Here is a 26,004-nt window from a genome sequence, read left to right as displayed (position 1 = left end):
AAGGTAGCATGTATAAATGACAGCACTGCTTGCAGCATTATGCACAATTCACATGTGCATACCTTAGCACATCAACTATTGGCTCTGGCTCATCTGACTTCCATGGTGAAGTTCAGCTGGTAATCAGGCAGAATAGTATGTAGCTTTGGGCACTTTTTGTTTTGTTTTTGTTTAAGGCTTTTCTCTTTACTAAACATAATTTTCACAACCTCCTCTCATCTTCTGTTTCTCCCAAAAGACAAAGGTTGAATTCTTCAGGAAACATTACCCCGGAAGGAATATATTTGACCCTAAGAAGGTGGGGGAGACGCTGCTTGCTAAAGGCACCTATCCAGCCTCAATAACATTTAGTTGGGAAGAATATCAAAAAGAAAGTAAAGCCAATGGAGAACTCTGGCAGAGTCATAACAAGAACTAACTGTGTTACAATTGATATAGGACTATTGCATTTTTAACACCTGAAGTCAGAGGGCCTTGTTCTATGTTTTATCATGATGCAAAAGCACTTGAAGGTATCCAAATGCTTACAACAAAACCCACACTTTTAAGAATTAAATGTTGCTTATACTCTTCATATCTAGGATCCATTCCACAAGGCTGTAGTTTCTTGAAGAGGAGATACCCTAATGTGGAGGGCTCTGGCACTATTTAATCCCTATATGCCAGGCTACACGCAGGTAGGTAGGGCGATGCTATACTACAGCATCCTACAAGAAATGAGAGGGGATGTCCTAATCCTGACTCTATACAGTAGCAGTTCAATTACCCTATGACCGTTTCACTGTCAAGGGTTACCAGTAGTCTATCTGCTGACCGCATACCACAGCACCGCATGAGTGTACAAACACCCTTGCTGAACTCTTGCAAGCTCACTTTATCCTATTTATACAAACACCTGGAGGCAGGACTTCCTGTTTTTCAGGACCAGGCTTGTCATTTAGTGAAGAACTGATGTGGCCAACAGGGCCTTCAGTGAATCTTTGGCAAAAGGATGAATTTCATTCCAACTTCTAATGATGCATTTGTAGGGTACAGATATGTTAATTTTAAAAGTGCATATTTAATTAAAAAAATAGCTGTCCTGAACAGGTTGTATTTGAAGAGAGAAATATTGTTAACCCAGGTTCCCAGGTAATTACAGCATGCACAATAGGTTAGTGAATCTTTTCCAATACTCCCACCCTAGGAACACTTTCTGCACAGTTTTTTTTTTTTATGCAAAGGTCTGCTCTTTTCATTGTGCATACAATGTGATTGCTGGTTTGACACTGCAGGCTACACTGGTTTTATGAAGGATTAAATGCCACCTGAGACATATTTATCCTAAATAAATCACAAATGGTAAACTGCAGCATGTCAGTGTCAACACCCTGTACTGCAGCAGAAAGGTTAGCTATACAGGACTAAGCACAGCTAAGAATTAGCATCCGAGCCGCAAGACCACAGGGCTCCAGTTAACAGGAGAAATGATCAAGAAGAAATATTTCCATTGAAAAACATTCCGTTTTTTGAACATCTGTGAGAGTCTTGGAGAGGGCCATCATTTTGTAAAGGTCACCTTTATCCTGATAACAAACGGGAGTTGATCCTGTCACTGTTTGCTGAAGACAGTATTTAAGAGTAAGTGAACAGCCTGTCACTTTTAAGAAAGATGAGCAAGTCAAACTCGGCTAATTATGACTCTCAGTGTCTAACTCGAAATTTACTTTTTTGGGGGGTCTGACACAGACACAACCTTAATTCCTGGAAAAGAAAAAAGAAAAAGAAAAGAACCAAAGGCAGCAGAATCTTCTAGCCCTAGAGTGAGGCACCTTTACTATGCACCTCCCTTAGAAAATCCATTTTAAAAACTACCTTGAAGAAAGAACTATTGTTTCACCTCACCTCAACTTTTTTTTATTTGATGATTTTAAGATATTAAACATGATAGGAAATATAGTTATCTCCAGAGTCTGCATGGTTTATGTCCTAAACACTTAGACAATTATATTAAGCATGCATGAGGCACACTTCAGAAATTAGATTCTTTTATCTTTATCTATCTAGCCAGAGAGAGGGACAGAGAAAAGCAAAGAGAAAATGCACAGACATAATAGATAGCATTTGTTTTCTGCTGCTGAATGCCAGTTCTGTTTATTGCTTAATATTAAAATCATGATGCTTCATTTTAATGCTAACATTTTATTTGAAAGACCAAAAAAACCCCCCAAATCCCTTACCAGTTCATATTTTTAGAGAAACAAAAAGCAGTTGTATCATGAAACAAATCTTTTCAACATGAACTTGCATTGAACAGTTGCAGTATACCCACCACTAAGTAACTGACATTCTGGTCTAAGCAAGACATACAAGGTCACCTTTTTTCTACTTGTTAATGTCAATGTCAGAATTTTTAGAAAAAAAAACCAAAACCCTAACATTTCAAAAAGTCATTCACAAAATGAACTTCAAAATGGTATTTATATGAAGCACTATTTGTAAGAAAAGCAAAACATGAACAGTGACAATATTTTTTCCCCAAAATGAACATTTCAGATGTAGGACTCTCATATTTAAAATTAAGTAGAAACTACAGAGAGTAAAGTTTTTCTAAACCAAGTTCCCCCCCCCCCAAATATATGTGTATGAAGACTAAAGTGTAGATTTTAGAAATCTCTTGTATGAGAAGTCCAATGCAGAACAAGGAAAGTGTTAAACTACAGTTAAAGAAAACTGATTCTTAGATGCAAACTAAGGAATGGCCGTTTTGCTGAGATGGTTTTTATAGAAGAGGCATTGGAAAGTCAAATGTCACATTTTCTTCTTTTAAAGAAGTGTGGACAACAGTTGTGGTGTCTAATTTGTACTGATCAACCTCGCATTTATTAACCACATGCGGGAGTTTGGGTTTTATTTCTTTACTTTGTAAAATGAATCTGTGAAGTAAAAACTTTGAAATTTATTGTTTTTGTGATTATGCTTAACAGAAAAAGACACAGACTCTGAAATAAATAACCATTAACAAAAGAATCCAAACCAACAAATAGAATCATGTCCAACTCTTTTTGGGGGACTGCATCCTTTGTCTCACCATATTAGGCCCGAATTTAAAAAAAAACCCCCATATTAATTGTATTTAGGTAAACTCCATTGCAACAAGAAGGTAACACCCTCGTTGCATGATTTTCCCAACAGCTGACATTCCTTTCATACAGCGTGCACATTTGGTAGTCTGGATGAAGGAATATTATAGTTCAAAGTTTTACAAATTAAATTCAGAGATTACACTGCCTACATGTATCTGTTAATTTTTCAAACCTGCCATGCATCAAGCCTACAAGATAGAGGTCTTCAAGCTTCTTGTAGTTCATTATCATTTCTTTGGCCCTGAATTACCACTGCTTGTGAGCCACCCTTTTTATAAATGACCATACTAGTTAACTGTTCTGTTCCACTGGGAGACTGCTTCAGAATTTACAGCAGAACTAGACTGCAAAATCTCTTGAGACTCAGCTGTCTCTATCACAGTGTGTGAATACACACCAGTCTCATTCTGCATATCTTCTGATAATTCTGTTACAATGTAATGGGTTGCACCTTCAGAGAAGTTGCCACTGGAACCCTGAACCATAGCTTGAGCTATTTCTTCTGTGACAATGATCTGTGAAATTTCCCCATCAGACTCAACTAAATCCATGTGTTCGCTTTGGACGCTAAGTGAATGGTTAGCGGTTTCTTGCATTATTATTTGAGAACCTTCTCTAGCCACCATATGCACAGTCCCTTCCTCATTTACAATAACCTGAGTGACACCTTCTTTCATCAGCTGGTCTGCTGCAGCCGTGTCACATACAGCAAACTGCAATACTCCTTGGACCATTTTCTTGAAGGCGGCTTGAGCTCTCTCCTGAGATGCAATTATAGTAGATGGGTGCATGACCTGTGTCACTACTTCCATAGGTTGCATATCTTCCTGAGTCTCTTGAACTTCATGGAACATCTGTATTTCTTGTGTCTCAGTGTCACTAGAAATATTAGGTGTCTCTTGATTTGGTATTTGTGACAAATCTTTGTGATCAGATCTTGTTCTGTCCAGTTCAGTTTTGATTTCCACTTCGCCCAGCTCTGTTACAGCACAAAGCAGGGCATCAAATGCTGAGGAAGAGTCTGGAGGATGTACTGTACCTTCTGCAGCATCTAAAACTTCTTGTTTCATTATCTGCTGCACCACAGCGCTACTGGAATCAGGAGCTGCCTCTATGGGAACAGCCTCCCCAACATCACTTCCTCCAACAGAGCCTTCAACCACTTGAGCAACTACCAGTTGGGTTGTACCATCTGATAATTGCTCAGTAAGTATCTGTCCTGGGACTATGTTGCTCACATGAGAACCATTTTGACTTGCGGCTATAACTTGCCCATCTTCTGTGATATGGACCACTCTTGCCACTTGACCAGCCATTGCCAAAGTCTGAAGGGTAGCTGCTGCTGTTTCTTCCACAGAAGCATCAATTGCAAAGTCTCCATCATATCCTTGAATAATAATAAACTGCTGCACTTGTTCAGCTGACGATGGCTGTCTTCTGCTACTTCGAAGGACCTTCTCTTTAACTGGAGAAAGTTCTCCCAGTGCTGCTGCAGTAAAAGAGCTAGTGGTTTCCACAAAGGTTGCTCCCTGCCCCTTTAGCCGGCACTCATAGGACTTGGATACGATGCCTAGGAAATAAAAGTGTGTGTTAAAACAGGAATGATGGCTAATATTTCAGTTTATTTTGAGCAACTACAACTCAAATAATTTTCTTTTGCAATTTTTAAATTTCACTGGCAAAAACACAGGTGTAATATGCAACTGAATAAAACCATTTTGCATGTTTTCCCAGTCATTTATTTACAGGTCCAAACAACTGCTGCTGCTAAGAAGTCTGCAGAGCACTAACCATTGTAATTTGTTCTTTTTACAACAGCTTGTATAGAAACAGCAAATGCATACATTTTACAATTAAAAGCCATTAATATCTTATTTTTTTAAAAAGAGAATGCCTCTATGGTGATGCTAATTTTGTAATGAAACCTATACTATGGCTTTCCAATTATAAGTTGACCCCACATTTGCTTATTCCGTTCGAAGAACAGCTTTTCCCCCAAATACAAAGGGATAGTTACAGATAAAGTCCTTGCAGTTGAAAAATCCATTACCCTTAAAAAATTCATAAGAAAATTGAATAACCAAGGAAAGAGTTAAATGCACTGAAAATACTAAAATAATAATAAGAAAAAGCAGCCTCTCCACCAAAGGTAATTTTGCCCAAGGCTTGCCATATTATTTTCAGCCTAAAATTCCATGTCAATACATATCAAGACAAATATTTTGGTCAAAATGCACTGTTTACAGATTTAAATAGACTGGCCCTTATTAAAAGGCCAGATCTGAATGGCAGGTCTGGATTAAAACTTCGTATGACAGGCAGAACAATACATAGCCTAGATCCAAATAGCCCTGGTTTTAAGGGTTCAAAATCCAAACATTCCTAATTTTAAGAATGAAGTAGGATAGGAGAAGGGGGGTGGTTGCATTTACACTATTGTTATGTGTAGGTGGCAGCTCAGAGTTGACCTCTCCTACAAAAAAACAGTACAAACAAAAGCCACTTGGTAATTTTTCTTTTGAACAACGAAGCATATTGTCATCTTTTATATATTTTTAAACTGAACCTCAGATGCGTTCTAGTTTAGTGTTGGGAATGGCCAGGATAATGTAATAATAGTGTTTTTGCTAATAATAAATGCACAGCCTAATGTAAAAAGAAAAAATTAAAATGGGTTTTAAATGTTAAACGTCCACGCTTCTGAAGTGCATCAATTCTGTATGGTTTCCTGCCAGCTCCCCTTGCAGGGAGTTTCCTGGAGCTGTGGTTCTGGTGGTAACTTTCTACAAAGACAGGCCTAGAGCTGGGGACCCACAAGTGGAGCCAGGGGCCTCAACCCATTACAGGAGTCTTAATACTTCTGGGCTCCTAGCTTCATAATGGAGGATTAATCCTTACCTTCAGATCCCCAGAAGTCATGGGGATATAGGCTACTTGACCACTGTTATCCTCCCCTCTTGCTGCCAAGACAGCAGATTATCCTATACAGCACCTCTACGGGACACCCATTTTGACCCAAGGGTACTGTGCAGGGTCATCAGCTCCATTCAATAGCAGTGTATTATTCTGATTATAGGTTGACCCTGCATTTCAATGTGAATTTTATGGTTCTTTTTGAGGGAAAAGGTCAACCTATAATTGGAACAGTATGGTAATTGCATATTACATTAAACATATCTGGACATAATGTGCAAATGAACCCCTTTTCACGTTTTGGCTTTGCTGGTAAGGGTAACGGCTATGTCTTTGTTTTAATGCTATTAGTTTCTCCTTCATTTTTCCATCAAACACTCTTCCTAGCACACCTATCTGAAACTCTATACTGGTGTATTTAGTTGAAGGCAACATAGAGTCTTTCTAAACAATTTATTCTGAAAAAATATCATCATGGCAAATCGCTCTCACCTCTTTCTTATTTTTACTTAAAACCTTCTCAATTTACAAGTTAAAACAAAAACGTTTTTTAAAGGTTCTGCAAGACAAATTATGCCCTTAATTACATGTGCTCAACCCCACTGTCTTCAAAACATGGCCTCATGGATACCCTGCAGTCCTGCTTGCCTTCGGTGCCTTTGGGCAGGTCTAGCTTATGGGAGCTTAGTGAACAAATTCACGGGTACACAGACAGAACAGAATTCAGTGAGCTCACTCTCAAGATATGTCAGGACTGCAACCCAGAGGCCTTACTACAGCTTGCTTTGATATATATAAGCTAGCTTTAAACTAGCTCACGAGATAGTGTGGCTTCAGCAGCAGGGGTTTCGAATGCCAACTACTTAACCATGTTTCAGGGCAGGCCTGTAGAGACTGTGCCTAGACTGCTACTGGCACCTGGGCTATAGTTTAAAGTTAGCTTGGATATATCTAACATGAGCTGCAAACACCCCTGGATTACAGTCTAGACATGCACCTAATTGTGTTAGCTTTCCTTTGTGTCAGACATGAGCCTGAACACACAAAAGAAGCAGGTCAGCTGCATTAAAAAGTGTCGTATTTAGTTATATTTCAGACTAGAACTGCATTTTCAGATGCCGATTCTTTAACCCAGTAAGTAGGAAGTACTTGTGAATAGCCTAGTTGTCTTCTCATCTCAGAATCTGACAGCTGGCCTTGAGGACTCAGTCATCACAGAAGTGCTGAGACCTTTAGTCCCAATCCCACCAAGAACTAAAGCACATGTTTAAAAAGTCAGAAAGATGCGTTTGCTTAAGCATTTTGCTGAATCAGGGCCAAAGTACTCAGCATCTTGTAACACCATGCTCCCAACTGCTTCAAATGTCCAGGTTAAGGTCGAGGTACGATTTCACACGCATCAAGATAATACTTGCACCCAAAAAACTGGGCCTCACTTGTGACTTCTTTCTTTAAACTTCAAAGCTTTTCCCAGATGATTATACTACAAAATGTGTGCCTGAATTTTGCTAAACAGTGAGACTTCAGATATCTAAACTGATAACACATAAACTTCTTCATGTTAGCTTGAAAGGCAGGTTATTTTTGGAGAGGAAAACTAACAATTTAAACTGTTAAAGCGCTTCCAAGTTTTATTGCAAAATTGATCTGGCACATGCTATTGAATTAAATTTTGGCAGGGATAAACTACAGGGAAGCCCATGGTGACACTACTGGTTCTTGTCCCTAGTTATACTTTTCTTATTGTGGGCAATGACGTGTGGAGACCCACAAAACAGAGAAAATTGGAGGGGGAAATCAACATAAAATGACAATTTTCAAAAGAATCTTATTTGATGCATATTTTATAATAGAGTAGGAGTAATTAATTCTCTCAGGAGCCTTGCTTTGTTGAAATGATATGATAGGTCTGGCAGTGATGCTGCACCAAATCAAAATACCACTACAAATCATATATTTTTCAATAGATCTCAAAATCAAAATAAATCGTAAGTTTGTACTGGATATAGCAGAAACCATGCCATAGTTACCTGTTAAATTACCTCAGACAAACATCATTACGTAAAGGACATAAAGCACTTAAGGTAAGATGCAATTTTGGGAGACGGAAATAAACAAAATAACTCCTCTTCTCAGCCTCTCAAATAAATGCTGTATCGGTGAATCCATGCAACTTCAGTCTTTACTCTGCAATTGAATGGGAAGTCTCTGGGGTGTAGAGTTATCCAGTGAATTCCTTGCAGCACTGATAATTATGCCATTCTGACTGCTTGCTTAATCTATCTGAATCCAGAGGTGAGTTAAGCCACTTCCTGACCATTAAAGTAAACTACATGGGTAAATACTGCTGTCAGTAAGGGGTGTGATGAAGCTTAACTACACCAACATCTTAACCTCAGCTCAGTGCAACCCCAGCTATTCCATCACAGTTCATAAATGCGATTGCAGGTCCATCTTTTGATTCAGCAATTTAATAACTTCGAGTGCTGTCAGTACTGCTTTGAAAAATGGCTCCTATAAAATGTAACAGCCTCAATCAGACTGAGATTCACCCACTGAAGATTCTTCCATTTCAACTATAATGAATTAATGTTGAGCTATGTAGAAGTTCAAGTGTCATTTAAACTAATGTGAATCTACTGTAACTTTAAATTTTAACTGGACTATGACCAAGAATTTACTGGGAACATCAACTTCAATTTTAGTGATTTTCATGGTAAATATGAATCATAGATTTAAGTGGTTTTCTTTTGTTTTAAAATTGAAAAGCCAAATAGGGGAAGTATTTTGAAAACAACACACACTGAGGCTTAGCTGCTCTTATGACTTTTGGAACAGTACATTTCTGTAATGGAGCACTACTATTCCGCATAATGTAAGAACCCCCCAAAATATTATTTCAAGAAAAAATCACATTATTGAACTGTATGGAGCAACAAATCAAATTTTGCTACTAAATTTGGCATCCTAATTCCTGTCTCTCCCTCCCCCCACCCACCCAAAAAAAATGAAGGGAGGGGTAAGTGTTGGTTGACATGCCAAACACAAGCTGCAATATAAACCTGCATTAATATTAGGAAAACTGTACTTGCTGCTGATTGTATGTCATTGCAAATTGGAGAGAGAGACAAATAAACATTAAAACGACAAAATTCAATGATACAACAGCTCATATTCAGAGAAATTGCAAAGAGGTGTTTCATATCTAGGGGTGCAATGATCAGAGAATTGGTTCGTTTCCAAGAAGTCTGTCATTTCAACAGAGGCATTATTTATCAACCGGAGTCCTTAGCGATTGTTACATTTTTATTTGAAAATTTCAAGCTTTTTAGACATTAAATCCATATTTGTGGGTTATTTTAATTCTCAGAGACCACAAACTTCCCAAAATAGGGCTAAAAGATATGCTTTGATGTTTAATGTGCTTCTGGGAAACTACCTAAACCCCTACAAATAGGTTTTAGCACTTTTTCTTTTACTTAGTACCTGACTTTCTTCTGTGCGTCTCTTTTATTCTTTTGTTACTGTCATCATTTTTTCCCCACAGAATAAATACCTTATTCTTTTGTTAAGCTTACATTTAATTAAAATGTACAGGATTTGTGCAGTAAACTCGAATGAAACAAATAAAACAAGGGCCCCCTCTCTTGAAGGCATACGTTGTGAATGAAAAATGTCATTACAGACTAAAAAATTTTGCAGTAAACAGGGCCTACAGAGAGAAGTTTCCCCCGTAATGACATCCATAAAATACACAAATGGCACTTTTAGTACCATCCTGAATATGGCATTTTCTGTGCTCTACACACAATCTAAATGGTTTGATCATAGAGCATAATACTCCATTGGGTTTATAGAACAATCAATGTTCCATAAAATGATGTATTTATCCAATAGTAGGCTCAGCAGTTACTGGTGTATGACATTGTAGGACACTGGCTTTGTACTGTTCAGCAGCACACATGCTGGCTGTAAAACTTATCTAACACTACTTCAACAACTTCATCTCATCTGTGTCAAGTAATTTGTTGAAGCCTCAGCTTGGTTTAAAAAAACTTGTAATAAAAATTCATAGAATTTTCAAGAGAATGAAAGCTGATGACAATAGAAAGGTCACATTGTGTCTGTACTAAAGGGGTCAGGGGTCATTTGCAGTTCTAAAACAGAAAGTAGATTTCATGCATCGTGTAGCAGATAAAGATGGCATTAAAGAGACTTGTCTCAGAAAGAAATGCGTAATGTGTTAGGAAAGTCTGTACTAATATAATATGAAACCACTATTCTGCTCTTAACAGGCATATCTATGAGATTCTTAAGCCTTTCCCAAAAGTTCGATTAAGTGGCTGTACACAGTGAATCTAAGCTTAACATACCCTTCATAACACACTCATGAAAAACAGGGTTTTAAGTTGTAAATGAAATAATGGCCCGGTTTGTTATGACAATGGAAACAATCTGCATTGGTACAGTAACTTAAAAGAGGTATTTTTCTGTTTTTACAAAACTTTTGTGCGGGTTGATATTCAAAGGTGCTTAATTTTCAAAGGTGCGTCATATTCAAAGGTGCTTAATTTTTTTCCTTGTGCATTTTCAAGGTACTCTTTTTTATTGACAAATGCAAACATTTAATAGCTATTAAAATGTAAATATATTATAAAATAACGCTAATAGCTCAGAACAACCTTTTAATATCACAGAAATATTACAAGTTTCTCATGGGAAATCAGGTAAATGACAGATTGAATTTCGATGAAATACAACCTTTTGGAAATTTTAAAGACAGTAAATAAATCAGACTTACCACAGCCATCACCATTGTTCTACAAGTCAAACTGATATCAATAATTGAACCAGTAATTGATTCTTTTTCTTAGAAAATATTAATTGTCCGAGTACTAGTGAAATACTTGGTGTGATATGGTATGTCTGCTGTTCGGATGTACACTTGAATAATTTAGTGCCTAATACTCTTCCATAAAAGTCCAGGGGAACATTCCCACTGACTTTAATGGGGGATGCATCAGGCCCTTAATTATATTGATGCAAATTAGCAACAGTAAAATGTCTGTCAGCTTTTTCTTTGTAAACCATTATTTTTATTCTTTTGCGTGTAGTCATAGAATCTGTATATATTGCTCAAACTCTGGGGATTAAAAATAATGGTTTGGCCCTTCTTAATTTTTGGACAGCACAACAGTTTACATTTTTCAGATCTCTCTTTGCTCTTTAAATACAGAGTCACTTTGTTTCCTCTTGTGTAGGTTACTGGTCTAGGAAAGGCATACAGGCCAACATTTTCAAACCTGGTTAGTTAGTCAAGGCAGACAACTGAATTAAAGTGAGAAAATGCTGTTGAGCACCTGATATGGAAGGCAGGTACTGGTTCTCATTTCTAAGAACAATCTTGGATGCCTTTGTTGAAAAAAAAATTGGCTTAGATCCATTTTTTATTTCAAAATAACCCCCCCTCAAAAAAATAAACAATTAAATTGTACAGTTATTGTCTGAGAATTTGCAAATGCACATCTGCAATCATGATTTTTGTTATAAAAATTCTATCCCCACTGATATGAAAAGTATTAATAAAAATGTGTTATGCATCATCCATTACAGGAGGCATTAAAGTATACTGGCATAGAAATAGTTTGCCTAAATTAAAATGTATAATATGGGTTAAACCATAATATTTTTAAACTATGTAAATATGTGTTAATATAGTAAACCAAAATGGCTCCTCAGGAGCTATTATGTTCATGAAAATCATATGCATTCATAACAGAGACCAACCAAGTAATAAAAGGTCTTACTAACTCCATAGGAAACACAAAAATCCATCATGTTGACTCAAAAAATTTAAAGCCCATACAATGCAAATACTAACAGATTTCTTTTTTCTTTTGTACATGTTTATTACCCGAGAAAGAAAACTGAAACACAAAAAAGTAATAACAATTCAAAAAAAATTAAGGGCTCAACTTAAACCTTAAAGAAAGTAAATGAACGTTTATGGCTGGGACTCAAATATCCTTTTGCTTCTAATTTTGCTCTTAACCCACTCCATCATGTTTAGGTACTTCAATGTCTCCTAATAATTGGTTGAATAAAGGATGATGTTTTAACCTTAAAGATGGCTTACAAAAGTGAGTATAGCTTTCTCCGATTCTTTCAAATGTAGAAGGATTTCCTGAAACATCTGTGTGTGTGTGTGTGTGTGTGTGTGTACACAATATATTTATACACACCCTGCCCCCATCACACACATATATGTGTACATACTATATAAATAAATAAATAAATAAATGGATGGGCTAGAGTTCCCTGTTTGCTGTTTTTCTATATCATACACCTGAAAGGACTTCATAGGAAAAACCAAAAACTGGGTGAAATTAGATCCAGTGACAGAAGAACTGGGCAAATTAGAGAAGGAGGCATTTTTAGTGAGTTTATTTAGTGAGTGATTATGCTTTTCATTTCTCTTTCTTTGTCTTTGTAACTAACCTTTGGGAAAAGACCGTCTTAGTTAAAGTCTCAGTACCTCTATTCCTGCACCTACAGATTGAGAGCTAATATTACATGGCTAAGAGAGTGGCAATTATGTACAAAACACAATGATTGTGCCAGGACTGTATTGTCCCAAAGAACAGTGGCTTGCCTTTTCATAGCTCACAAGTAACAGAGGTTGTCTTCCCCACCCTTCTCTCCTGTTCTCAGACTGTTTTGGGTTACACCCCTCTTGAATTCTGAACCTGCAATCTATGTTCTCCATTCCTATTTGAAAACAAATAATATTGGTAAGGCGACTTCATGGAAAATGAATGCTAGGAATGTATTCAAGGTATTTTACCTTGCTTCCAATGAAGTTTAGCAGCTGGAATCAAGGATGCTAGTTAGCACAGTCATCTCTTTGTAGAACACCTTCAAGGGAGGCAATGACCACGATATGGGAACAAGTGACAGAAATTATACAGACCCATTTTTTCTGCTTTAACCCATTCACTGCAGCTGCAAAGTACATTAATCTCACCAGCACTTTTAAATCAGAATCCAAACTTCAGAATGGATTAGCTTTACTTGGCCAAACTGGATAATTGTGGTTTAGGTAGCATAAAAAATATTAAGACACTAGAAGTACTGTCCTGTGCTTAGGCAGCAACTGATAGGAAAATCCATCCTGATTTTACAACAGAGTTACTTCCAGTTCTTATGTCATAACAGAAAGTTATGTTTTGATCACTCTAGGTCATTACTACCTCAACACAGGCTTTCTGCTTTTCAGGGACACACACACTTAGAGCCTAGTCTTACAAAGATTTATTTATCAGGAGCAATGCTTACTGCCATAGTTAGTCTCAATGGTCTCAAAGGGACTAAACATGGTAGCTTGCATTATGCTTTGTGTTTGCATAATCGAGCCCTTGGGATTAACAATTCTCAAATTGGGTAGCCTTTGCTAATATTTGATGCACATATATGTAACAATAAAAAGAACTGACACTTGCTCAGGATACCTAAAATAAACCATCATTTTATTAAATGATAAAAGTAGCAATTATGCTACCCTAGCCAGTCCTTGAAAAAAATAAGGATTTTGATTGTATTTATTTCTTTTGATTTGCGCACACATTTTGTAAAAAAGGAGCACCTGTTCTTTGCTTGAGGGCACTTCTTGACACATTTTAAAAGCACAGCAATTTTGAGGGGAGAATGTATGGGGCTAACTAGAAATATTAAGTTTCCCTAGTTATTTTTTCTAGTTAAGGCAACAAAAACTATCACTTACAATTTGGTAGTCATACTTGTGTTTCATTTATAAATCCAGCTATGTTACAGTATATATTCATATCTTTCCAGAGTAAATTACAGGAAATAACCATTTGTCTTCATTGCAGACACTTTCGCATGTATGGTAGAAAACAAACCGCTATTCAATAACTGCACAGAGGCACCATTAAAATCAAATTTACAGTAAACAGAACCTGCAGCTGGGGTAAAACACTAACTGTTAGTATTTTAATTATCAGCGAAGCTTTTGGAGTTCTAACATCTGCTCATAGCCAAATGACAGCAGCTGCTTGTGTACACTTAAAACAATGTGAATTTCTTCTATAAATATTAAAATGAATCGTGTGTTGTGTGTTCATCACAGAATTCCTATTAAGCTGGTTATGTCTATAGGGCATTGTGAACGTCTTTCTTGTGGCAAATGCATAAAGGGCTGACCCCTTCAAAAGAATGAGCGCCAAAGACAGCAAAAATACTTGAGTCTGTAAATTGAAAATGTTTAGAGACAGTCCTAGAGGTCACCTGCTGCCAAGATGTTGCTCGTAAATGCTAACAAAACATCAGCAGTAAGTTCTGATCATTGTGCTCTATAGTAACTTCAAGGACAGGGCCCTTCAGAGCACAAGGTGTCAGGAGTCTAAAGAGTGGGTTGTTTTATAAGCTAAAACTCACCAAATAAATAGATCTCAAGTTAAAGCATTATCTTGGTTAAGCAAAATGTTTTGTTTCAAATATCTGAATACTTTCAAGAGGTGAACTCACACAGATTGAAAGCCTTTAAAGCAGAACTTCATCAACCTGGTAATGGCAAAAACATCTATATACTTAGAAGAGATAAACTGTGCAGAAGGAAGAATTAATTGTGCTGAGTTTTGGAGGACACTACTGATGAGGGTAAACTTTGTAGTCTCCCAGGGGTTCCTAATTTGGGAGCTCAGGTACAATGGATAGTTCTTTCTGTGCTCTTGCTTGTTGGGGGCTCTGGGAAGCAAATATGAGAAGTGAGTGCACAAACCCTCTGTTTCTGTAGTGTGCAGGAGGGAAAGGCCAGGTGAGAAAAACAAGGCACCATCCACTAATTACTAAAAATGTGTAAACAAAGGCAGAGCTATCTTGGTTCCTTTGATTTCACCTTGTAACTATACAGAAGCAGCTGAGCAAGGATCCAGCTCTTCACAGTACTGAACATAATGCCATATATTGATCTGGATAGATTTTAATGCGAGAAGGACCTCCATGCTCATTTAGTCTGATGGTCACAATGCATGGTTTGAGGGAAAAAAAGGTTGAAACCTTCAAGTTTGACAACACCTGGTGCAGCTGTCTCCAAGCTGGCACATGGCTCAGCATGAGGTGAAGGAAGTGGTGGATATTCTTGTGCTCTTGGCATTGCACATCAGATACAGAAGGTCTCCTACTCCAATCCTAATTTTTAATGATTTACTTGCTTTACGAAGGATAGAATATGATTGGTGCGCACAGATTAACCAACCTCAATACAAAAGCCTTCTCTTGCTTCTGATCAGGTTGTTCCTCCAATAACATCAGAGGTGTCAACACTCATTTTTCTTGGTAATTTTGACAAGAAACACATGATGATTTTTCTCAATAGCCTCAGAACTTCAGGGCTTCCATAATGATCATGGACTGTCACCGCTGGTTCTGGGTGTTGGAATGGGAGTAATAGTTGAAGGAATGGATAACCCCATCATAAGATAACTCTGGCCCCTGCTACGTGTTACATATATTACACAATTAACTGGTTAATCGCTCAAATATTTAGACTGGCCACATATGCAAAGTAATTATCACACAATAAAAATGACTATCCAGCTATAAAAAGAGCCAACCAGCTACAAAGTTAGTGCTTGAAAATGTGTAACAACTTTATAGCTGGTTTTTATCCAGCTTTAATCTGGATGTGTGGTATGGCCCTATATTACTTTTAAGGTTTTAATTCAATGAGAAATCTGTTTTGATGATCCCCTATGAGAGGGATGAAAGCAGTGGGTTTCCAAGCAGTATTTAGGGCAAACACTGTTTATCTGACTGACCATCCTACTGATGTTTTGATAGGACTTTAAAATATTTTCCTGTGCTACTGACACAGTGGCCCTTAAATGTCCTCTTCTTCCGTTTCAACAACATAAGGCAACACGCTAGGAAAAATGAAAGGAAAGCAGAAATGAGAGGTGCTGCAGTGGGAAATCTTGGTCTAATCCTGACTAATACAGACATATGAATTTTAAAGATCATATGCTATGGAAGTGAAGAAAACTTCACTTTCACCTTCACTGTGTAAAGCTATGCCCAATGAAACTGTGCAAATGGTTGAGACCTTTGAGGTTATTCTCACTTGTCTGTTCTCAGCTACAACATTGAGTGTTTCTGGCTACAAAGAATTTTCATTTACAATGTTGACAAATCACCACAAATTGTGGATGAGCTAAAAGGAGTAAATAGCACAGGGTTGGAATTAACAAATTATACTAAAATGGAAGGGGTTGCAACCACCAATAAAGACCCAGAAAGAATCTAAATAAATCAGAAACAGGAATGTAGAATAATAATGTGAGATTCAGTTTGCAACAATGCAAACCAATGTACCTGGGGAACATAAAACCAGATATTCAATGGTAAAAAAAAAAAAAAATCTTGATAACTGTAATGCTGAGAGAGTCCCAAGGGTGATAGTGGACAGCAAATTAGACATGAGTTTGTAATGTGATATGGCAGCAAAACAGAACAGTGCAATTTTGGAGTGCATACTCAAAGGCATTTTCTCACACAGCAAAGCACTAATAAGCCCCCTGTATACAGTTCTGGTCCAACTATATATGTAATATGCCACTCAATTTTGTGCTCTTTATGAGAGAGATCTTGACAAAGTGGTATTTAGAAAAGGGGAACAGCAACAAAATTAGAGGGATGATTTACCTGGAAAGAATAAAAGGTTTAAGTACATTTATTTTTGCAAAATGATCATTAAACACAGTTTACAAGCCCTGAATGGAGGGTACTTTCTGTCTATATAAAAACTGGACACAATCAGATTCTGGGAAGTGACTAACTAAAGAATTCAAACTGAAATTTGAAGCAAAATTTGGACAGTGTGAAGAACAGAAATTAGACTCAGAGAAGGCCCATTAAGTTATCTAGACCTTCCAGCTGCCAGAATGGAACTATTCCTGTAGTGGTAGGACTTCACTGCATAGCACTTAAATGATTTAATCTGAGTTATCACTGTTTGTGGCGTAAATCTATAAAATTCCTGAATTGTTACTGTTAAACAAAGCATGTTATTTGTAGTACCTACCCAATTAACTTCTGTCAACAATGTACCTCTGAACTAAAGTGCACTCATTAGTATGATGCCTAACTGTCTTGCTTCCTCAGATGACTGTCAATCACCTAGAGGAAGATTCCCATTCAAATATTCTTTGGTGAACAACCCCTGCCAGGCATCATGCCATTTCACCGCCCACTTGCTAGTAATTGCTTCTGAGGCCCTGTGTAGACTGGAAAACTAGGGAGTGTTTTAAAATGCTAGTAAGAATATAGTGTTATATGCAAGAGAAAATGTGAGTGAATATATTTTGAACAACGCATTTGAAACACCACTTTACTCCTTCTGAACTGTTGATTGTTCTGTTTAAAGATTTGAGACTGTCTACATTAGGAGCTAAATGGTGTTTAAAAACTCATTATTTAAAACACGTTGACTAGCATAACTATTTTTCTGAAGCGTTGACCAGGACATCTATATTAAAACATCTGCTAACTAGTACTTCATGCATAATACTACACATATTGGACTCTTACATGCCACTACTATGTTGCTAGTGGTTACATGTAGGAAGACCTTGGATGCTTTTTGCATTTTCATAAAAACATACTGAACTGTTGCTAGAATATGGCACAAGATAGTCAAATGTAATATACAAGACTTCAGTGTGAAAATAAGCATTTGCTAAAATTAAGGATAAAAACAAGAGAGAAGATTATAAAAAAAATTAAAATTAAATAAAAAGCCAAAGAAAACCAACAAAAAAGAAACCCAGGAGCCTATATAAGTGTCTTGATTTTCAGAATGTGCTGAGAAGCTAACAACTTCCACTGACGGCCCTGGTAAAATATGTTAATTTTATATTTTTTTGCCAGCATAAATCTGAATTTCGGTTTATTAAATCTGGACTTGTTATAACCTACCTATGGTCCTTTCTTAAATTTAATAGCAACGGGTTATTTTACCTCCAAAATCAACTGCTGTCCTGTCCTGGAAACTACAGTTCAAAAAATAATTCTGAAGGAGTTTTTAGTAATGCAATCTTTTGCCTGTGTGTGGTTCTGTGAACTAACAATTTTCTAAATCTTGGCACAGATGGACAAAATGCAAAGGATGATCCATTACAGCCTGTCATAGATTAAAGACTTTCTGAGCATACACTGACATCATAGGTCTGAAGCAACCGTTTTGAATTCCAGCTATGGGTTACTTGGTGATTTCAATAAGTATGCCTTTAATACATACTGCAGTATTTCGTGATTTTTTGAGGTTCCTTGAAACTTTCTTAGAAACACCCCAGGGCAAGCTCTCAGATGCTCCCCTTAAAATCAGAAGGGCTCTAAAGGAACAGTTATCTCAACAACAGATTTTCTTCCTTATAAAGATCAAAAAGGAAATTATGCACAGACAAAGTTTTTATCAGTGCAACTAAGACTGCACTGGAAACCTAAGATATTAAGTCCATCTGTTAGGTCTAATAATTTTTTCTCTAACATGAGATTGTTTTGAGGTGTTTCTCTCACAACTGAGTAAATTTATGCAAAGCTTTCACATCTGTGTGCCTAAAAGTAGTGCCCTGAGTCCACATTTAGAAAACTAAATACAACCAGTTTGCTTTTCAGGGGTGTGAACACATGCAGTGTTCATTTAAACTCTGCATTTAAAAAACAGTACTATTTATCTTATTATGTGGCTCTTATCACTACACTTCCTGAGCATTTTGCAACCAATGAGTATAATCTCAAAATACTTCTATAAAATATGTTATTATTATCCTAATTTTACAGATGGGAAACTAAAATGGAGAAAATGTGTTTTGTTTATTAAGGGATACACAAGAAACAGCAGAGATAGGATAATATCTATTCAGTCCAAGTCCAGCACCTACTCATAAGACTATCCTTCCTGAAAAGAGTCTGACCGTCATCCTGAGATTTTGAAATTCTCCATTTATGCACAAGATGGGCAAAGCAGCATCAGATTCGGAGCATGTTTCCTAAGAATACCTGTCAATGACACAATCCTGTGCTCGTGATCAGTCTGTAGCTCAGCGTCCAATACACCTAAGCAAGGAAGGTAATATTGACACATTTACTGAGATTTTCCTAGGTACTCGTTTATGCCAACTGCACTCATGGTATTCTGTGAGGCAGATACTGGATCATCATTTAAAGGACTGAGTCCACTAACTCATTACATAGGGTGTTGGGTGGTGGTGGTGAAGACTTTTAGACTGTAATTTAGCAGTCCATCCCGATTAAGAGGGATAACTTCGGTTATGTCCCACTAGCTTTTATGGGAATTAAGCATGTGTTTAAATACTCTGCAAGGGCTTCAATACTTTGCTGAATTGGGGCTTCAGTCAATGGCCACTCCCAAACTTGCTGCCCTTTACAATGGGGGCAGTCACATATGTGGCACTGTCACATTTCTCCCGAGCCAAGGGCAGGCTCTGAGCCAATGTTTATAGATCAACTATATGAACGTGTTATTAATACATTCAGTGAATTCCATATGAAATACTATCGATTTAAATTAATGACTAAGGACTTATTCTTCCTATAAGGGCCACTGTAAAATATGAGGCTGTATTTAGTAATGGAAATTTGTCCAGTAAAGTATCTCAGCACATATGTCTAGACATGTAATGTGATTTTGATAAAAACTTTCAGGGGCCCATCACTAATTTCACACTTACAGAAATAGATATTTGTACTTTCCAATCACGTAATTGAGCAGCATACAATGATGGCAAATTCAGGATTTTTATGGTATTTTGGTCCATTAAAATATGCCTTCCTTTATGGAAATGAAAATTCTCCTGAAAGTACTGAAACAAATTCTTAATGCCACCCCCTGCAACCCCCTGCCTTACCTGAAGTGATATAGCCTCCCCATCTCTCCATCCCTTCCTAGTATTATACAGTTTTTCAGATGTTAAAACAGAAGGCAGTTGTCTGTTCAGGGAAGTTATACACCAGGAGTATGTCACAGTGCTTCTCCATGATCTGCATGGACTGCTTGATAATTTCTGAGAAGAATTCAAGTTGTTGATTTTAACTTATAAAGGCCCAAGAGACCTGCCTGCCTGAGAGACTGCCTTTCTTCCTGTGCAATACTACCAGCTGTAATCAAGTTATGGCCAGCCACATTTGCATTCTCCTATCATGAAGTTGTTTCCATAATGACACCTATGCTTGGATGCTCTGGACAAGTCACCACAAATAACACCTTTCTCTTTAATCTCCCATCTTCCTGCCCTCCCCCCCAAGCCCTACAAAAATTATACTGTGAATCTGTAGATTAATGGGCAGATCCTGGCATACCAACTCAAATGGATTTATAGCAACTGTGTTTAGTCCTGTGTGATTTCAAATAGAATTACTCCTAATGAATTTGAATGTAAATTCACGAAGCATTAAACCAAACCATGTTTAAACTCATTCGTTCATCAGATGCAAATATTCTGCATTAAGCAGGGAATACCCATTCATGAAAATAATGAAAACTGACAACAATATAATAAAATCATTACAGGTTTATGGATTCTGGGACTTAAACAAGCCATACCCTTGCTTCTTCTAACTGATTAAATGCTTCTTTGCAGCTTACTTTTGATCTGCAGTTCAAAAACAAATTACTTAAGTCTTTAAACTCAGAATCTGGTGAAGTTGCTAGGAAGTCATAAGTCAGGTGTTTTTGGGCAGACAGGTTGACTATGGAAGGAAAGAGTAGGGGGAGGCAAATATTACAACTGAGAACAAGGTGCACAGTAGAGGGAAGCAGATAAATCGACTTACAGACTCTACCAGCAAGCATTCATGAAACAATCACATGAACAGCATTGTGCAGAACAAAAGGCTATGATGATAAAATTGGGCACTTTTGTTTTATAAAGCTGGCACAGATGGGTCTGTCACACTCTGTGCTTTATTTTTATGAAACCACTACCACTTTCACTTTGCATCATGTTTGAAGACAAGGGGTTTAAGTGCACTAGGGCAATGGATTGCCAATTATTTTTGTGAAGATCCCAAACCAATCCAGTAAAGTAAATTTAACTGTGTTCTATCTGATAAGCTGGATGTCTGGAATTATAGCCAAACAGCATCTGGAGCAGTGATTTTCTGGGGTGCCTTGAGAACCTTTCAAGGGTGCCATGGTGTACCACAAAATGTTAGCATTGTTAGGTGTGTAAACACAATGCACAAGATAAACCCAGAGATTTCAACAGAAATGCCTATATGATCTGTTGTGCTCTCTCTGAGTTTTTTGCAACAGAAAAACTGTTCTATTATTTTTCTGTAGTCAAAAACCAAGTGAAAACTAAGAGCTGGCATTTTCTGAGGGGTGTCTTGAGTCAACTGAGGGGTGCTTCAAATGTAAAAAGGTTGAGAACCTTTGAGAACTTAGAACCTGATTTAGTGTGGTTATCTCATTAACCTCCATTGTCCAATTTCTATGAACAAGTTTTCATTTTCAGTTAGATGACATCATTTCAGCTTGGAAGTTTCCACTGAAATTATCACATATGTGCATTAAATTCTTCGCTTAATGATCAGATTTAAAACAGCACTGCATTCCTCATTCAGGCACGTATTGCTGACGATGCACTATTTTGCTACACAATCAATGCAGTATAAAAAGTTCTCTGCATCATGATCTGCCCAATTTGTGCATATATAGTATTTGCAATAAAATGAAGTGCATTTGCTAAGTTTCAGTGAAATGATGGCTACAAATTTGGAGGTTAATAAATCTGCAAAACAAATCAAAGAATAGTGCAATAATTTTATTAAATATCTCTCTGTTTCATGGTTTCATATCTCTTGGCAGCAAAAATCAAATATTCAGCCTGTTTTGGGAATGTGTTAGGCTATGGTTAATGTAATGGATGTTTGTCCTCTGAGGTTCATGTTTGCTCCCCTTGATCTAGATTCTGAGTACACATGTAGCAGGCTGGCTGGTGGGCTCACCGACAGCCCAGACTGTTAGCTGGGGGCAGTTCTTCCTCCCCCACCGATCAGGGGAAAACAGAGGGAAGGCAAAGGGAAAGCAGCCCCGCCCTGACCCAGGGCGAGGTGAAAGAGAGGACTTGAAAGGGAACTAACCCCTCAGACTTTCCTATTGGTCCACTCCCAATCTGGGGGCAGAGCCTCCAGAAGGAATAAAAAGCCAGCACACGGTCAGCTTCAGTGAGGCATGATGAAGAGGGCTGATGAAGAGCTGGTATAGATGACCAGCAGGGTAGAGCAGTTGCCCTAGAAGCGTCTGGAAGATGCTGTCTCTGGAAGAGAAGCAGCAAGACGCTGCATCCTGGCCCTGCCACAGAGAGAGCTGCGACAACGGTGCACGGGTTGGTGCACAGAGAACCTGGGAGCGGACGAGACCATGGCAACTGCACAAGGGAGCGCAGGTCCCCAAACCGAAGCTGCCAGTGCACAGATTAGTGCACAGGGCTGGAGAGCTGGCACATAGAATGGAGCATGGAGAGTCTGGGTGTGGACAGGACTGTGGCAGCTGCACGAGGCAGCATAGGTCTCCAACCCTGCACGAGGCCGGGGCAGAAGCCTGCCAGTGCACAGGGCTGGAGAGCCAGTGCACGGAACAGTGCATGGAGAGTCTGGGAGTGGATGGGACTGCAGCAGCTGCATGAGGCAGTGTGAATCCTCAGTTCTGCACGAGGCAGGAGCTGGACCATTTATTATTAAGATAACAAGGAATTCTAAATACAGCTATACCATTCAAAGACTAGGGAAAATTCTGGGGACCTTTGAAATCAATGGCAAATGTCCCACTGATTTCAACTGGTATGGAAAGTTGAGCAAATGAGACTTTACTCATCCTCTGTCCTTTTCTCTGCTTGCAATCTGTGACCTGCTCAGGTGGAATTTAAGTTGTTAGGATCTATAAAGTCCTAAATAGCCCGGGATTGGCCTACACGACAGAGTGCTGTACAGATGCACTCAGTAGAGATGCTTGAACAGGAACACCCCCCCACATAAAACCAATGGAGCTGTTAGCCTAGTATTTTCTATGAAGGCCCCAATTCCCTGGAACTTGATACTAGTTTTTTTCAAAAATAATCCAAATGTGGTGATCTTTCACATATACTAAAGACACCTATTTGATAGGGTTTTTGAAAAGGTTTGAGGGTGTTTTTCAAAATAATAAACGAGGAAAAAGTAGTCTTCTTGTGGCTCATGGCTGGTTGGATAAATTTCTGTCAGACTGAGTGCTGAAGGCTGCTGGGAAAGGAGGAGGAGAGTTGCTATAATTTAAAGTATTAAGATGCAAGAGTTTCGAGTAGGTCTATTTATTAAAGACAAATAAACATACACATGTAAAAAAGTAACAACTTTCAGAAGAGCTATTACTCACACCTCCCAAATCCAGACTGAGGATCCCTTGTGCTATATGATGTATAAACATAGAGGAAGACTCAAGAATGCTAATTTTTAAATTTCCAAATTCCTGCGTAGGGAAGCACAAAATTATCTTTCTGGTGTGTTAATGAATTGGATGCCATGTGGAACACCGAAATGGGGAATGAGGACTTCACAAGCAGGAATTCATTTCTGAAAACAGCCCAGAGTCTGTATGGGTTTGCCCACTTTGCTTAGAGAAAGCCAGCTCTGGTTTTAAAAGCTACTTGTCACTGCTGTGCAATTTTGAAGCAAAGCGGTATGTCTGGTGTTCTCATTTGCATGACAATACCCAGAATGCTCTTCCAGCGCACAGCTATTTCATGGAAGTGCTGATGTATTCAAGCTTTGAAAACAAACCCAATCACGTGGGTGCACTTGTATGTGCTGTCATTTCTTTGGTACAGCATATGTGCTCAGGGAAGAAAAATTAAAATTACAGGTAACTATTACAGGTAACTAGACCAACCCACACTTGATCATCACTTAGTAATCAAAATTGCAGCTGGTAGTTTGGCAAATTTCTAACACAGTCATTGATTAACTGATCAGCTGGTTCCCCTGTGCATATTTTCTAAGTGCTGACATTAGTCATCTAGGACTCTGTCAAGAGAGCTGTCACAATACATTAACTATCAATTAGAAAAATTAAACAATTAACTTATAACAGGCTGAAGAGATATAGAATAAGAAAACAGTTGATCAAATTGGACTTAGCCCTCACATCTCTCTCTCTTTTCTTGCTACAGAAAATAAATTCACTACACTCACTCATGTTGCAATGTAGAATATCATAGCCTGTTCTATTGTGTGAATTTCACTGTTGAGATGCTGTAACGCTAATTGTCAGTTTCCAGTGATCAAAGTAATTTGGTTAAATAATTGGTTTACATATACTATATTTTATTTCCCTCACAAAAATAAATGTTATAACAAAAGATCATATGAAGAAGAGAGAGAATATTTTGGAGATAGCACAAACATGGTGTGAACATGTGAAGGAATGTTTGTGTTCTGTGCATATAAACCTTTAGAAAAGTCCCAAGTGTTTAAAGAGCAGAGTAGGTTTAACACCTGAGTGAACTTAATATTAGAGTGCATATGTGTATGTGTGATAATGGCAGGGGAGATTTAGCTACATTTAAAATTATTATACTTCTGCTATTTGGACTTTGCCATTGAAATAATTCGCTCTTAAAAAGATGCTGTTTTGAATGTTGATTAGCTGATGATCATAGATTATTTTTTTCACTAAAATGTAGGTTAATTGTTATTTAAAATTCTTACTTTTTTATTTCCTTATCTGTTGCATTAAGGCTAATATTTATAAAAATAAGAGCTGCTACTGGTATACCTAAAATTATCTTGATGACACCACAATCACCCTCCAAAGCATTATTGCCTTGCTTTCAGACTTTTTTTCTCTTTTATTTTATATAATATATGGCTCTGACTGCAATTTTTACAGCTCCTCCCGAGATGCAGATAGGGAAAGCTGTAACTAACTGCCTGCAGCGGTTGGCAGAAGCTGTTTCCTTTAACCTAGCTTTAGACTACTAGGCGTGAAGAACGGTTGAAGCATTTTGCTTCATCCACCAGAATGGTTGCTTTTTCTAAATATTGCCAGAACAACTTCATTCAGAACACTTTTCCATCAAAGTTTGTTCAAAGTTATGTCAGAATGGCTTAAATTAAGAGCCTCTGAAAAACTCAGATGCCAGGGGAGTGACATAAAATCCATTAATTACAGTGCTTAGTGGTGTCACTTGTGAATTATGAAAGGCTACTTGACATGTATTCAAAACTTCAGTTCATTAATTAAATGGTATTTTGAAGTCTGTCTATAGACTAGCAGTGTATAATAGGATTACCATAGTTACTCATATAACAACTCACTTTTTCCCAAAAATTAGCCTTCCAAAACTGGTCTTAAGCAGAGAAGTTAATATTTTTTTGCCCAAAACAGTCACAGAGTTACTGTAAAATGGCGGCTGCTTATTTTCCTTCCCTTCCTTCTTCAGCTGCATGAAGGGAGGGGTGGAGATCAGCAGAAGCAGATTGGGGTGGGAGTGCAATGGTGCAGTGACATACGTACAACCAGCTTTCATTCCTGCTCCACCCAACATTTAGAAACAACTGCCCAGCAGCAGCAGTGGCATTTCTATTCAGGCAGGGAGTTGATTGACTTCATGTCTCAGTATGATATACATGATTCCTGCTAATTTTTCTTCAGTCCACAGGTGTTAATGACCCTCTTTAATGGTCCTGATGTTTCACAAATCAAGCTATCATTTCTTTAGCAATTTTGTTACCAATTAGCTACTCCTGGTCTCTCCTCTTCTATTTTAGTCATGCAGACTGTTTTTTGCTCTTTTCAAAATTCTAGATTTGCCCACAGACTCCAGTATTCAGCAGCTGCTACAGTTTCAGCTTTTGACTGAGCAGCTCATAACTCCTGACAGTTCAGCTGTGA

General features: G+C 37.8%; 1 protein-coding gene across 1 annotated transcript in view; it reads right to left on the bottom strand.

Annotated features, from left to right (window-relative positions):
* Positions 1-2,097: 2,097 nt before the first annotated feature.
* The window catches only part of ZNF407 (zinc finger protein 407), a 476,393-nt gene continuing 452,486 nt past the window's right edge, over positions 2,098-26,004 (bottom strand). The window contains 2 exon segments of the mRNA XM_006276265.4: positions 2,098-3,442; positions 3,444-4,695. Coding sequence (XP_006276327.2) covers positions 3,331-3,442; positions 3,444-4,695 — 1,364 coding nt within the window. The 3' untranslated portion in view covers positions 2,098-3,330.

This window comes from Alligator mississippiensis, chromosome 3 (genome assembly GCF_030867095.1).
Source record: "Alligator mississippiensis isolate rAllMis1 chromosome 3, rAllMis1, whole genome shotgun sequence".
NCBI lineage: Eukaryota > Metazoa > Chordata > Crocodylia > Alligatoridae > Alligator > Alligator mississippiensis.
This window is presented reverse-complemented; position numbering and strand designations above follow the sequence as displayed.